This window comes from Lycium barbarum, chromosome 8 (assembly GCF_019175385.1).
Source record: "Lycium barbarum isolate Lr01 chromosome 8, ASM1917538v2, whole genome shotgun sequence".
In the NCBI taxonomy this organism is placed as follows: Eukaryota; Viridiplantae; Streptophyta; class Magnoliopsida; order Solanales; family Solanaceae; genus Lycium; species Lycium barbarum.
Window position 1 is genome coordinate 125,390,139 of NC_083344.1, and position 16,135 is coordinate 125,406,273.

Below are 16,135 nucleotides of genomic sequence, written 5' to 3' on the forward strand. Positions count from 1 at the left end.
AACAATCTTGGGGCAAAAGTATAGCAAGGTGTATGCTCCATTATTCTTGATGAAAATATCACGAAGCGTAAGCCCTTTTGTTACCTAAGTTACTCGGACTCTCCTAAAATGTCATCGGGTGCGTGTTGGATCCTTCAAAAATAGTGTATTTTTAGAGGGTCCGACACGGGTGCGGCAACACTTTCGAAGAGTCCGAGTAACTTAGTTTGTTTCTAAGTATAGAAAGTTTTCTGTAACCATCACTTTGTTTGAGCAATTGTCGAAGTGGTTGTTGAAGTTAAACATCTCAATTTTGAAGCTAACATAACTTCATCTAGGCCCACTCACGAGAGGCTTGAGACACTTGTATTGGGACACAGAGAGTAATTATTTACCTAGTAGCTAAGGTGATGAAGACCACCCTCCGTGTTTTAAGGGACCTTCATATAGAATAGAGGTGTAGCATTTGACATCACCCTAAAGGGCCTAAACCTTGACGTTGTTATGGACATACTTTAGTTAAACGATGACAATTACACTCTTCAAGAATTTCCTTTTCTTCTCTTTCCTCCAAATTTATACACTTTTCCGTAACTAAATCAACGACCGTCATACATTAGTGTTTCACTTTAACAGTTTTAAGTTATATACATTGTTGAGATAAAAAATTATTTATAATATCTCATTCAAAAGATACTTACAAACAATTTTTTAAAATGTGAATTTATAATCTACAAATAAGACATATTAAAGGAGACGTTATGATGCCCATGAATCCATGACAAAGGGCATAGCGATGAGGACGGGTCAAAGAAAAAGATTATCAAACTTTTAGGCTGATAAGCTTCCGAAAAACTGGTGAATGTTACACTTTAGACTATTTCTACATCAGTAAAGAGTTTTACAAGACATAACATAAATTCGCATGATACTCTTACTTCTGAACTCGATGAAGGCATACCTAAAAGTAAATTCGTGAGGTTTTTTTGGGCAAAAACGAACAATATATATTATAAATTTGAATTCCTAGAAATATGATGATGTAAAAAAATTTACACCGACAATACATCAGAAGTTAAAAGTAGCGGTGCTGGTAAGTTACGGTGAAAGGTGAGACTGATCCAAGAAAAGTTGAGCACTCTTCGAGTATTCCGTGACTTGCCTGGTTGCCTGCCAACCTACCTTTTGTCTTCGTTTACACAAAAAAAAACTGTAATAAATTCACTGTAGCTAAAGTCTAAAGATCACTTCCCTCCTACCAATTCATCTTCTTATGTATGTGCTCTGTATTCATAATGGGGTTTTGATAATTTAAATTTGTGTCGTGTAAAGTCTTTTTAAACGGGTCGCTCCTTAATAGAATTTTTTTTTCCGCATTCATGATTTGAACTTGAATGGTTTGATTATAAAGATCTTATTCATCCTATCATAATCCTTGTTTGCTTCATACCAATTTATTAATTTATGCATTATTTTGTTATTATGCTAGTATATTTAATACTCTCTCAGGATAAAAAAAAAAAATGTTCACTTAACCTTTTTTTTTTATCAAAAAAAGTGTTCAATCATTAAATCAAGAAAGAATTAACCTTATTTTTTCAAAATTGGCCCTATTAAGGTTATATGATCAAATCTCAATGTCTATTTAATTAGAAGTAGTTTAATAAAATTATCTATTTTTGTCTAGGAGTTAATATTTTCTTAAGGGGTATGCAAATAACTAAGTGGATATTTTTTTTATCAGGAGGGAGTAGTATATTACTCCATCCGGATCAAAAAAAATAGTCCACTTAGCCATTTGCACACCCCTTAAAAAATCACTCACTCCAAAAAAAAATGTAAATTGATTAAACTACCCGTAATTAAATATGCATTGAGATTTGATCACATAACACTTAATAAGAATAAATCTGAAAAGATAAAGTTAATTATTTCTTCATTTAATAAGTGGACATTTTTTTTTTATGCAGAGAGTATAAACTACACGACTACTCAGTACCTACTGTGTTCCCTAAGCAACCCCCTTATCCCTGCTCTTCCTAGAAATTCACACACACACATATTCTAGAGACACAGAAAAAGCCAATTTATTTCTGCTACATAAGAGAGTCCTTTGCCTCCTGGTTCTTTCACAAACTATCAGTTGCAGCCATTTCAATTACTGAATTAATGAATTTACCACAAAATTACATTCTGAATTGAGTACTACTCCTTTCTTGTCTTTTTATTAGGTAAATACTTTTGTTTGTTTATCACCAACATTAATTGCCTCGTTCTTGTAAATCCCAGCTGTTTGAATCTCAAAGTCTCCTCTCTCTTTCTATATCTGTCCAACTTTCCCTTTTCAATACTTCTGTTTTTTTTCTATGTTTTTATGCTGAATACTCTTCAATTCTCCTTTCTATACTTCAAGAACTCACAACCCATTTTCAAATCTTGAATTTTTAACTCATCATTTGGTTGGAAAAAAAAATATATATTGAAGTAATGGCACAAAAGCATTTGCATGAGCTTCTAAAAGAAGATCAAGAACCATTTTACATTACTAATAAACGTTTTCAGCTCAAAAGACTCAATTTTTCTTCACCTAAAACCTCATTAATACAAATCAAGAAAACTCAAAAGCCAATTACTCAAACCTCAACATCTACATTCTGCAAAAATACTTGTTTTTTCTCCTTCAATGACTCACCAGACATAAGAAAATCTCCTTTGAAGAGCCCACAAAATGGGAAAGTTTTTCTTCATGTACCTACAAAAACAGCTACTCTACTTGAAGCAGCAATGAGGATTCAAAAAGTACAACAAACTTCAAAACCAAAAACCCAAATCAAGAAAGTAAAGTTTGGGGTTTTGGGGTCCATTTTGAAGAAACTCAAGGATCGAAATAGCAATAAAAAAGGTGAAAATAGTGTAAGGATTATTTCAACAAGTGCAGAAATAACAAGAAATGCATATGAAGAAAAGTGCATGGATTTGGAGACTTATAGTAGCAATAATGGTGATTTGGACACGTGTCCATTAAGTCCTTTTAGATTTTCTCTTCAAAGGTGCAAGTCAACCGGCGATGTTATGCCGGAATTCACATCTCCGGTCAGTCACAAGAAAGAGGTTTGTCTTTTTTTACTTTTGTGATACTTTTTTCAGTAACTATCCGTGAGTCATTATATTATTACTCGAAATATCATACTGACTTTTTTTAGACAGTTAAATTAATACTCCACGTCAACAGTCTCACATACTAATATGGAGTACTCCTTTTTATGTTTCAAATTATGTGAACCTGACGAGTTTGATCTTTCCCTAGGTTTTTCTCACATTTTTTTCTAAATTATTGAATATAATTTGATCATGATTTATACTGCTTTTTATGTAATTTTTCAACATATTAATTTTTATTGTTACAAACATGAAAAATCTATGTCAAAATTTACAGTCAAAATCATAAAGTTTGACTCTCGTACTCCCAAAAGATTCACATACTTCATCCCAAATTATATGCCAAATTATAGAGGTTAACCTATTTTGAGAGTCAAACCGTTCTTTATTTAATTACAATTTTCTCCAACTTTTTTTATATATTATGAATTATTAATTATGCAGATTTTTAATACTTTTTATGAAGTTTCGTGTGCAAATTTTATTATAAAATACTCAAAAAATCTATATTTAAAATTGAATCAAAGAAAGAGTTGGTCGATATTCTAAATAGGTCAAACCTCATATAAATATGAATGGTGTGAGTACTTATAATATAATAATTATTAACATTATCAATTGTATTTAATTAAAACATTAAAAATGTTCTTCTTTGGATAAGTGTACATCAATGAGTTTATATCACTCGTAAAACAAATAACAAGATAAATATTTATGATAAGCATCAACTAATTATCTGACGAAATTAGTAATTAATTCCTCATTACAACTAGAATTATAGTATTATAATTTTGCTTGTCGGTAAAACGATCTAGGTGTCCGATTCAGTGGCCGGAATATCCATAAATGACTAAAGTACCCATGTTAATATAAGTATTGTAAGTAATGTGCTGTTGTTTAATGGGAGAAATGTGCTGTTTTTTTTTTTTTTTGGAACATGTAATATTACTTGACTAGGCAAAAACTTAAAGATTTTTAAAAACAAGTTAAATTGCTCTTAAATATATGTCATATTTTTTAAGATAAACTTTAAAGAAAATGTGTTCAAGTTAAACTGAGATAGAGGAGTAACAAATTTGTCTTTGTTTTGGTAAGCGTACTTCAGATCACGCCTCAATCTTTTTCTAATAGGCCTTGACTTGAAAATAGTACTTACCAGGAAAAGGACAAACAAAAATTTCATTTTAAATTTATGACTCAGAAAGAGACAAAATTTCATTAAATATGCCTGTTCACGAATTTTAACTTGCCTGGAATAAAAGTCAGCCGTCAACTTCATATTGTAGACTTGTAGTTCATGGCCTAACAAGTTGTGTTAAAAAAAAACAATTAAATAATGAGATTAGTGGTTACCCGGAAAATAAAGCAAACTCACAACAATAAGTTAAATCATATGTACATCCGACGGTATTAAAAAGAATTATATCATTGTTTATTAGTAACTACTACTATGTCTCAGTTCAAAACTAGTTTATTTAACTATAACTATAGTACTAATAGTTTTTCACTAAATTGGAAGTTTTGACTTTTGTGTTTAGGGCAAAGAAAACGATGAAACAATAGGTATTGATCAGCTAGTAGAAGAAGCAGATGAGAAAGAGCAATGCAGTCCAGTTTCTGTGTTGGATCCTCCATTTGAGGAGGATGATGATGGACACGAAGGCGGGGACGACGACGACGAGGATTGTGACCTTGAAGGCGGGGACGACGACGAGGGCGAGGGTTGTGACCTTGAATGCAGTTATGCACTTGTACAAAGTACGTAAATAGTATAATCAATTCATTTCTTGATTTCATTTTAATAAAATTTGTGCTATATATCTTTGATTTTAATTGGATAGTACTTTAGTACGTAATAGTAATTTGAGATAATGGTCAAAATCACACCCGAATTATCATTTTTTTGCAATTTTTCACACCTCAACTATCAGTTTTTCTCTTTTTCTACCTGAACTATCACAATTTATGTATTAAACCAAACCTAGTTGAGTAGATTGTGATAGATCAAAAGGGAATAAATGATAATTGGCCTAGGTGTGTTTTAATACAAAGATGGTGATATATAGTTCAGGTAGGAAAAACCTGATAGCTGGGGTGTGAAATTCGCGAAAAAGTGATAATTTGTGTTTTGACCCTTAATTATAATATTTTTTTATCGGTTGTGAAGTCTTTTTCAGTAGTTGTGGAAACGCTGGTTTATTCAGGGCATTCATGTTTGGTTGGTATAGTTATAATCAAAGGTCACTTATGGTCAATTTGATTATGCTGATATTGATATGTGAATTATTTATTGTGTGGGATCCTTAATGGAAGGATCAATCTAGCTCAGAGGGTTGTACGCGTGCGTCTCGTACTTGTAATGCATGAATATGACATTAATATATTGCCTTAGTTGTAATGCTTAAAACTATTTCAGCACATCATTTCTGTTACTATGACCTCATTTTGTCCTTGCACAAATGCATACTCTGATATGCTCATTACTTCATTGCATGACCCACATTAGGGATGTCTTTTTTTTTTTTTAACTTTACTGATACACAATTAAATTGACGCCTGAAAATGAGAAAAAATCTTGCACTTTAAAAAGGTTTTCTTGTTTAATTAGGGATCTGCCGTTTAATTTTTTTTTATTCAGTATGCGTGATCCGAAATCTAATTTCATGATAAAGAGACAGAAGGGTGACTGATTATAGAGAAATCACTAAGCAGTTAAGTTGTTAGGAATCGTTTGGTTTAGAAAGTAAAGTTATCCATAAATTAACAATGTAGATATTGTGATGTAGAAATTAATATTTCAGGGATTAAAATGTGTTTTTTTGACTTCAGAAAAAAATTGTTTAATACATGAAGATTTTCAGGAATTGTTTTTTTGACTTCAGAAAAAAATTGTTTAATACATGCATGTGTTTTTCAGGAATTGTTTTTTTGACTTCAGGGGTTACTAGTTTGGTCATTTTAATTGTTTTATTATTACTTCCTATATTTTTATTCCACCGTCCATCCCACATAAATAATAAGTAGTACGTAAATTCTTTCCTAACTTATGCATATATTATTTATGAGAGCAACAAAAACAACAAGCAAAACAACGTAATGTATTCTATAATGCTGGATTTTGTACAATCTTCAAAAGAAAACTTGAATCTCTTGATAAAAGTTTGGAGATTGTTGAAGATGTTTTGAAACTTATTATGATATTTGTGTTGCACTTGTAACAGGAGCACAGCAGCAGCTTTTGCATAAGCTTCGTAGATTCGAGAAATTAGCAGAATTAGATCCCGTTGAACTCGAGAAACTATTGCTCGACGAAGAGGACAATGATGCTCCAGCAGATGAAGAGGAATATCAAGTTTCCAACATGATTTCCGAGGAGAAGTCTGAAGTTAAAAACTTGAACTATGGAGAAGCAGTCTTTGGAAAAGAAGTCAAGAAGTTTGATTCATCGCAAGAATCAAGATCAAATACCCTCGATATGATGGTAAAATCGGATTTGCAAAGTGAGTTTGATGAATGGAATAACTTTCAGGAGCAAAGAGAAGAAACTGCGATAGAATTTGCTTTTTCTATATTTGGGTTGTTAGTTGAGGAATTTGGAGAGGAGCTAATTCATTAGCTCACTGCTAGGATGACACGAATTTCTGACGGATGTTGCATAGGAAATTTAGGATAGGAAGTCGAAAAACATTAGCAACTAGTATAATTCCAATAAATCCGTTGGTAATTTTTGCAGTGTTAGACCACTTAATTAGCGATAAATGTGAAATATTTAAAAAGGAATATATCCTTTGTATGAGCTCACCAGATGAGTTAGTCCTTAACCCCCTCCTTGCTATCCCCCGATATAATAAAAAATAATGCTCCTCCCAAAAATAGGCTCTGCTAGCTTTATAAATTTCCACATGAAGATTGCTAGCCGCATTTCTATTTGGTGCCATTTGTGAAATTAGTTACCTGATACTTCTTGTTGTTCGGAGATGGCAGTTATGTCTTGCGGAATTAGTTGAGATGCGCGCAAGCACCAAGAGAAAGAACCAATTCTTTGATATGATTTTAAGCAAAGAATATTATTTCTCAGTGTCTAAAGTAAAAGATGTACTAAAAATAGACTCGCCTTTCACTTTATTTGAGTGAAAATGCTACAACGGGGAGCATTGTTTTATCCACCTTTTGTTCTCTTCTGTTCTTCCTTTTTTACAATGCTTTCCAGCTGCCAGCAAACTAACGTAAAAATTACTCCAGGTAGCAATTTAGGGCGGTTAATTGGAATATAATCAGTATTGTAAAGTAGTTAAAAATATGCATAACTTAAAGGTGATACAATTGTTGAAAAAATAATCATATGCATGTACTCCATAAAAGATGGACAAACAGTCTCAATTAATGTCACCATAGAGATATGAAGCGAATGAAAAAGATGGAAAACAATTCAACAATGATGATGTGGGGACTCACCTACAACAAAACATTCTAAAGATGAATAATGGAGATTAATTAAGATTATCACTCCCACTTCATCATCGTGACTAATCGTTGTCTTCATGTAACTAAGAATGTCGCCCAACACAAGAAAAAAAACAAAAGAAAAAAACAAAAATGTTGGAAGCTGATTAGATGTATCAACACATTATTTTACGGATGGTACTACTACAACAATAACATATCCAGTATAACCCCACCAGCTGGGGTCTGGAAGGGTAGAGTGTATGCAATGTTACACCCCACACTTTCAGAGCATGAGCATGCCTAGTACTTCACCGTAGTAATGGATTATCGGAGACGTTCCACGAAGTTTTGGAAGGTATAAGCCATGAGAAGTATGTAACAATGAAGTAAAAGATGAATTACCATCTCATAAGTCGTAACCGGGAAGGACAACCTTGAAACACAAGAACATGGCCATTATCAAGTATAATAAATAATAAATATCATGCAGGGGGAGTAGTACGACTTTGGAGAAAGGATGGGTAAGTTTTGTATGAAAATTTTGGTCCTAATTGAGAGACGAATATCTCTTAGCATATGAAGTGTTTTGGAGTGAACAAAAGCCTAAAATAAAGTTCGTCGAGTCTAGTTTCCAACACAATAAACCGCTTGTCGATAGGACATCGAAGTAGAGAATTATGGACGTTATAAGTTCAGCTGACAGAGCAGAAACGCGTGCTACAGTACTGCTACAGTAACCGACCTGCTACATTGTTGCTACAGTAAAATGCTACAGTGAACCCGACTCGAATTTGACCCTTATAAAAAGGGTAAGAACCCTCTTTTTTCACCAGATTTTAGCCTAGATTTGCCCAGAAAATTCTAGAAAATTTGAAGAGGGAGTGAGGGAATCAAAAAGTAAGCAATTTTCAAGTGACGGAGTATTAATCGAAGCTCGGATAAACGCATAGATGTGATTCTAGTATGGTTTTGCGGCGGATTCAAGGTGGATAGTGAAGATATCGCTGTTTTAACAAAAATAAGGTATGAATCTCTCCTTATTAATATTACTTTTGGTTTATTTACGAAGATAGAGTGATGAAATGGTTGTATAATAAAGTTGTTGGTTGAGAAATTGGACAAACATCGCGTGGGATGTTTTATGGAATATTTTGGTATTGATGGTGCTGTTGTATTTGTTGTTTTGTTGGTATTGTGATTTCGGGCTAGGCATATAAACAGGGGAGGCGCTGCCCGAATTTCAGCAGATTATAAATGGATTTATTTGAAGGACTAAGACAAGCGTATAACGATGAGTCTAACGATTGTGTGAATCCTCTTAAATGTAGACTCACGAATTCGGACGAATAAGTGTGGATAACTGGAGGTTGAACATGTATGTTAAGGCTAGACCCTTTCTTTCCAAAGGCATGATTCCTTTCTTGTGAGCTCATACATGTTTCCTAAAATGTCCTTATTCTCAAAAGCTAGAGATTCATGATTCTTAGAGTTCTTATAAGGCTAAAGATAAATATGTTTTATGATGACGATGATCCTATTTCTAGAAACTCCTATGTTATAATTCCCTAGATATGTTTCATAACCTCCTTACTTCCAAAAGTTAGAGTTCATGATTCAAGGCATGACTTCTTTCTTGATAATCCATAAATGTTTTCTAAAATGTCCCTATTTTCCAAGTCAAAGAATTATGATTCTATAAGCTTTTATGGCAACAACAACAACAACGGACATGTTTTTACAATGTTAATGACGATGCTAAAGATGAGAATGTTTCTATGATGGTTACGACGATGATGATAATTTCATGTTTAAAAGTCCCAAGCTTATGATTTCAATGTGAATATGAAAATGTTGAGTTATTTTCGTGATTTTCTTGATTTTTATTCATTGTTGTTGATCTCGCCTTATAATAATAGTTCCTTCAAGGTGAGATATAGCGATGATGATTGCTCCATAACATAAATTGGAGGTTACCGACCTTACGTCACTCCGATAGAGTCGTAGCTTTTATTTGGCTCTCATACATGCTTTATATATATGTATGTATTTTCTCACACCGCGCCGCGCTATAGTCGGCCGGGCATGGCACGTAGATGTGCACACCACTGCAGTGGGCATGTTATGATATTGCCCCGAACGCGGGCTAATGATGATAACACCGAGCCTCAATGGCCGGGCATGATACTATATATATGACACGGAGCCTTAATGGCCGGGCATGATACTATATATATGACATCGAGCCTTAATGGTCGGGCATGGTACTATGTATATGTATAAAATGTTTTTTTTAAGGCTAAGCATGCATGACATCCGCCTTTTGAGGCATCCAGATGTACAGGTTATCTCTCATATTCCATGTTACCTTTCATATCTATATTATGTTGTTATTCATGCCTAACATACTCAGTACATTATTCGTACTGACGTCCCTTCTTGTGGACGCTGCGCTCATGCCCGCAGGTAGGCAGGGAGACGGATCAGACTTGTAGGTCTTCTATCAGCAGATTCTCAGGAGCACTCCACTTTCTTCGGAGTTGCAGTCTATTTGGTATTGTCCTTATGATCATTTGTATTCCATGTAGAGGCTCGTAGACGTGTGTGTATAGTTAGATGTTTTATAGCTCCACCGGTTCATATTGTTGTATAATGTTTTGGTGGCCTTGTCGGCCTTATTTTGAGCTCTTGATACTTTACTATTAGCCTTGCCGGCTTTATGATATACGTTATGTTGTGGCGACCTTGTCGGTCCGCCTATGTGCATATGTGTCGGATGATCGAATATTCCTACGTTGGGCCTTTTCTGCGTGTAGGTGTTCTTTGAGTTATGGTTCATAATGTTCAAAGTAACGGATAAGTCAGGTGGTTCGCGGCCTACGGGTCGGAGCCCGTCATACTCCTCGTAGGGGTGTGACAACGCAGACCTTACCCTTATCTTTTGACTGGTAGGGAGGTTATTTCTGATAGACCCTCGACTCAAGAAGAGATGAAAAAGCATCAGTAATAATAAACAATAAATTGCAGCAAGATAAGAGATGAGAATGCTAATATTTACGGATGGTAATAAGATACTAATAATACTCTCTTCCTTTCAAATTATTTGATATGATCTAACTTGACACGATATCAAACTTTAAAAAAATAAAAGTTTTCAAGCTTAAAGTCGTAAATATGCCATTAAGTTGTCTAACTATAAGACTTTTTAAATTTATAGTCATAAATATATTATACATTTGTGTGGCTATAAAAATTATATCATTCTTTATACCGTCATATAAATTAAATGAAGTTGAAATAATATCGATTTGGGTTCCGCTGAAGAACAAAGATGAAGTCCATTTACATTGCTAATAATTAAGTATGAATAGTATAGTGGGATAATGAAGATGGTGGGGCTTTTAATTAGCAATGCGTATAATTGTTTAATCGAAGCAGCCAAAAAGACTAGAGAATAAAGTGAATGGAGAGCTTATTATATCAGTGATGATATTTGTCCATTCAAGTACAATTTAATTAACAACAAACTCACAGACACAAAAGTTGAAAAGTGAGTGGAATCCATCAGTTGTTGCCCCCATTGGTAAAGTTCGTTTGTGAAGAACTAGATTCCCATTCCTCTTTTGATCCTTAAAGCATATATTGCATACCAACTAATGATGTTTAGACAAGCAACTATCTGTCTGTCCTTTTTTTTTTTTTTTTAGGGTGGGTGGTTTGGAGGACCTTGGCATGAGTAATGAGTTGGATTGAGTCAAATAATTGTTTAAATTTAGAGAAATATATATTTGAGTTTTTTGAAATACAATTTTTCTAGTTTAGAGAATTTTCTCAATCTTTTCGATTAGTCGAACGAACAGCTAATTTTTCTTGTCAGAAAAAGCAAGCACTTTGTACTAGTACACCCTCATGCAAGAGAGTATCCAATGCTGGTCAATGTCTTTGTATGCCCCCGTAATTAAAAAGAGGAAAAGACAAAAGGATTTTGTGTAAGAATATTAACATAATAAAACCAATATTATCGCTTAAAAAAAATAGATTAGTAATGATAACTGTGTATCTGTTTGAATCATACTACAGATTGACAAAAGATTAATTCTTCCTCTCTATTATTACTCTTTGATAATATGATGGAGTCAAATAGGATAGCTACCGCACACATATGAAATAATCCCGACACTTTATTTATACAGGGTTAGATAGAGAACGTACGTAAATGCAATTAATGGAATCCTCATTAGTCCTCGATCTCATTACACGATGCATCGGGTTGAGCCTACATTCACTATCAAGCTAAATACACCAAGCACATAAAGTGAACGATCCAATAAGCAATAATCATATATCTAATTGAGTTCGCATTTATAGACTACTCAAACCCAAAACGTTTAAAATATAAATAAATATTTTTAACAATGTAAACCAATTTTCTTACCTTATTGTACTTTCGTTTAACTCGAAAAGACTAAACGAAGAGGAATCTATATTTTCATTGCTCAAATCTATCATTCTTCTTCCATGATTAGCATAAGAAAAGTGACCAGCAGATTTGATATGTTTAATATTGGATGCTCTAGAGATTTGTCTTCCAACGGAAAAAGAGATAAAGATAGAAGCATGCTTTTGCCTCCACAACATAAACGTCCATAACGGATAGACTAATAAGTAATCACTACATTTTGCTTATTCAAACCACCCAAAAAAAAGAGAAATTGTGTCCTGGTTGGTGAAAGGTTGATTCCTCTATAACAAGTGCTTAAATACAATTACACACCACAATATATATCATAAATTCTAGACTCACAAATCAGCATTTTCTTCCTAACCAGGCATTACTAGAATGATGAACATTATGTGCATGTCAAACTGGGCTGTGCCTCTATTATAGCTGTCGATTTCAAAAGGGAAAAGGCCCAAATACAAGCTAGCTAAATCAGTAGAATTTGCACCAGGTAGCTAATTTTATGTGTTTTGGTTAAGTAACAGAACTTCAGTTGTATTTAATTTTTAAATTATTTAGCTTTCAGCCAGTGTTGACAAACTTTAGAAAAAAGGGCTGAAGTTGGGGATTGCCAAGCCCTAACTTCAGACTTAAAATCTGAAGTTCGAACTGCACAAGCAATGTGCCAACTTCAGACATTTGAATCTGAAGTTAGTCTTGACAGTCCCCAACATCACACCCGTAGATCTGAATTTGAAACTTCAGGACGTGATTGTCAACTTTAGTTTCATACCGAATTTGACTCTAAAGCAACTAAATATTAAATATTTTATACTTTTTTCCTATAGCTTAAATAGCGGTCTTCCAAACGGCTATCTATGCACTTAATTACATTCATTTGACTTCCATGGATTAATCCAATAGAAACTGATATGGTCTTTTTTTTCTTTTCTTTTTTTCTTTTTTCCGCAGATTATCCTTCATTTGGGGTGGTCTTTAATTTTTGCCCTTCAAATTAGTGGTCTTTAAGTTTTGCCCTTCGCGTAACACCCCGAGATTGTGAGTTCGAACCTCAGCTCAGAAAAAAAAAATCGCAAGGCAAAATTAAACTCTGCCTGTGGCCATGCAAATTCTGCCTGAAGGACAAATTTAAAGACCACCATGTTGAGGGATCAAAATTGAAGACCACCCCAAGCAAAGGACAATCGTGCAAATTGCCCATATGGATTTATCAGTAGATATTGGCACCAAGTCCCTAACATAAACTAGCCCATAAGCATGCCAAATTCCACTTTGTTGCTGATGGGCTTCAGAAGGTTCTGAAGAGTTGGTTTCCAACATAAAGCCCGGTCCACATATGTATATCAAATATGGAATTTTTACTCATTGTAGCTTCTTTTAAGACCTAATTATTAATATTAACTACCTTTTTATTTAATTATATTTAGTAGCTAATTAACTTTTCTAAATTACAAATGGTAGCTATATCAAAAATACATACCAAACACATATATCTTTCTTTTTTCCCAATCACTACCTATTTCAGATTTTTCATTTCTCAAAACCCTAAAAAATCTCTCTCCCCCTTCTCTCAACCACCACCACCATGACCGCGCCGCCCTTCTTCTCTTCTCCCTCTCCCTCTGTGCTCACCCCTCTCTCTCTCTCTCTCTCTCTACCGCCCCCCTCTCTCTTTTCCCTCTCCCTCTCCCTCTGTGCTCACCCCCCCCCCCTCTCTCTCTCTCTTCACTCTATCCGGTGAGGCGATGGCACAGATCTGGCCGTGTGTATTGTTGGTGGTGGCGGCGATGGCACTGATTTTGAGATGGCGGCGGAGAAGTTGACGTGGAGGTGGAGAGATTAGGGTTTTATTGGTGGTGGAAAGGTTAGTGTTTTTTTGTGGTGGTGGTGTCTCAGATTTGGGTTTTTGGTGGTGGTGGTGTCTCAGATTAGGATTTTGGTGATGGTGGAGAGATTAGGGTTTTTGGTGGTAGTAGTGTCTCAGATCTGGCCGTGTGTATTTGTTAAAAGCCAAATACAAATACATTCAAAAATTCACATCTCACAAATACACTATTTTTTAATGTATTTGTCTTTGTATTTTTTTAGTGTATTTCTTAGTGTATTTTGTTAATTTTTGTCTTTGTATCTGAATGTTTTTATTGAAATCCATTCAAATACACGAAAATTTGAATATATTTGGCTTCATATGTAGTTGGAATTACACAATGTATTTGAAATACATCAAAAAAAGCCATTGAAATAAATACATTAAAAAAAATCACTGAAATACATTAAAAAAAAGACACGGAAATACATTATAGCAAAAAAAAATCACCGAAATACATCAAAAAAAAAAATCACTGAAATACATCAAAGCAAAAAACAAAATCACTAAAATACATCAAAAAAAATATAAATATCTAATTTAATAGCTCCACCGTTAAAGGCTAAAATTAAGGATCCTGTTTTTTTTTTTTTACCATGTTCTCATGTATTTGTTGGCAACAAATACATGCAAAAATATACACTATTTTACTAAAATGTAGCTACAAATGGTAATATTTAAAAAAGTAGTACAAACGGTAAGAAGTTACAATAAGGTAGTCATTTTTTGAGTAAGTTTGCCGTCAAATAACACCATGATTTTTCGTAGTTATTCACAAATCACAAGATATTAATTCCCATCTAATTATGGCCAGATTTCACTGCTAGAAATACGATGCACGCAAATAATTAGCAAGCTGATGATTACTGATGCAGGCCTTGGCTTTTTGACTGCTGATGCAGGCCTTGGCTTTTACTACCTAATCATAGTTTATTGCTAAGATTAAATTATTTGTTTTACTTTTACTGTAATTAACGGATATGTCCCGGTCATCTGTCAATGACTAGAGAATAAGGTATTGCTATTGTCATATCCTCATTCACTTGTCAGTACTTTGTTGCTTAGTGGGGAAATTCTAATTATTATTTGGTCCCATGCACCTCTCCCTAACGTGCTATAGTGGTTAAAACAGTTGGCATGTCAATTTGCTCGAATAACATTCTTTTTTTCTTTTGGATCCTTCTTCCCCAAGTCCACAAGCCTAAGGAGTAATATTACCACAATTGATTTACTGAAAGTGGACGTAACTTTTGTTTAACAATAAATTTGTTTTAACCCCTGTATAGACCCGTTGAATTTTGATTTTTTCAGTATATAGTGTTGGCCAAGTTTAATTAGGCACGACGAACTGAGCAATGTAAGCCAATTTTGGGAGTTTATGACTAATAAATAAGAAATGAACGCCCCTAAAATCCTGCGAGTTGTCAATTAAGGGACCAGTATGAAATTTATTTTGTATCGGTTTCTTGGTAAGCAGTTAGCTCTTGTATAGCCTATAGTAGTAGGCTTTTTGTTATACTTCTTAGCTTTATGTCCAACAGAAGCTTTCTTGCTACTCCATTCTGTACTAGCTACTAGGGAACTCTTAGACTGAGTTTATTGACTTTTATTATTTTCGAGACACTCAGAAGCAAAGTCTATTTGATAGCTCACTTCCCTGCTTAGTAGATTTGGTAAATTGAAGTACTTTTTCTGGAAGCAGCAGGGAAAAATATTATAGATTTGAACTAAATCCCCACACCATATTAGCTAATAAAAATAGAGATGGCAACGAGACGAGACAGACGGGTGAAAGGCAAGGCAGGATAGTCATAAACAGGGGGTGCATGCAGGAGAGTACTAAGCCAGCTAGGACGAGGAGGGCTAAAACTTTTGGTGGAAATATCTTTTAGGGAAGAGAAAACATGAAAGAGAATTACAAAGTAGAGAATCGAACTCGCATAAGGAGAAAATTCTAAGTAATCAACCAATTGGACTACTAGAAATCCTCTAACAAGATTCTTCTGCCCAACCCTTTATCTTGTTTTTTGTCCTTTCCAAAAAGCAAAAAGAACAAGAAGCAACGTACACATAGCAAGGAAGTTGAAAAAAAGAACAAGAAGCAACGTACACATACTTACTAAGGAAGTAGATCTCATTCAATATTACCGTTGGGAGTTGGATTACAAAACAAACAATTGGAACATGGTGTTTGATTGGCACACTTGCATGACAAGCCCTGCCAT

At 34.2% G+C, this 16,135-nt stretch overlaps 1 protein-coding gene across 1 annotated transcript; it reads left to right on the forward strand.

The window, feature by feature from the left end:
* The first annotated feature begins 1,989 nt into the window (after window positions 1–1,989).
* Window positions 1,990–6,939, forward strand: LOC132607171 (uncharacterized). The gene is made up of 3 exons (XM_060321021.1): window positions 1,990–3,090; window positions 4,677–4,896; window positions 6,360–6,939. The coding sequence occupies exons 1-3, from the start codon at window positions 2,467–2,469 to the stop codon at window positions 6,752–6,754; spliced, it is 1,239 nt and encodes a 412-aa protein (XP_060177004.1). The 5' UTR covers window positions 1,990–2,466; the 3' UTR covers window positions 6,755–6,939.
* The last annotated feature ends 9,196 nt before the right edge of the window (window positions 6,940–16,135 follow it).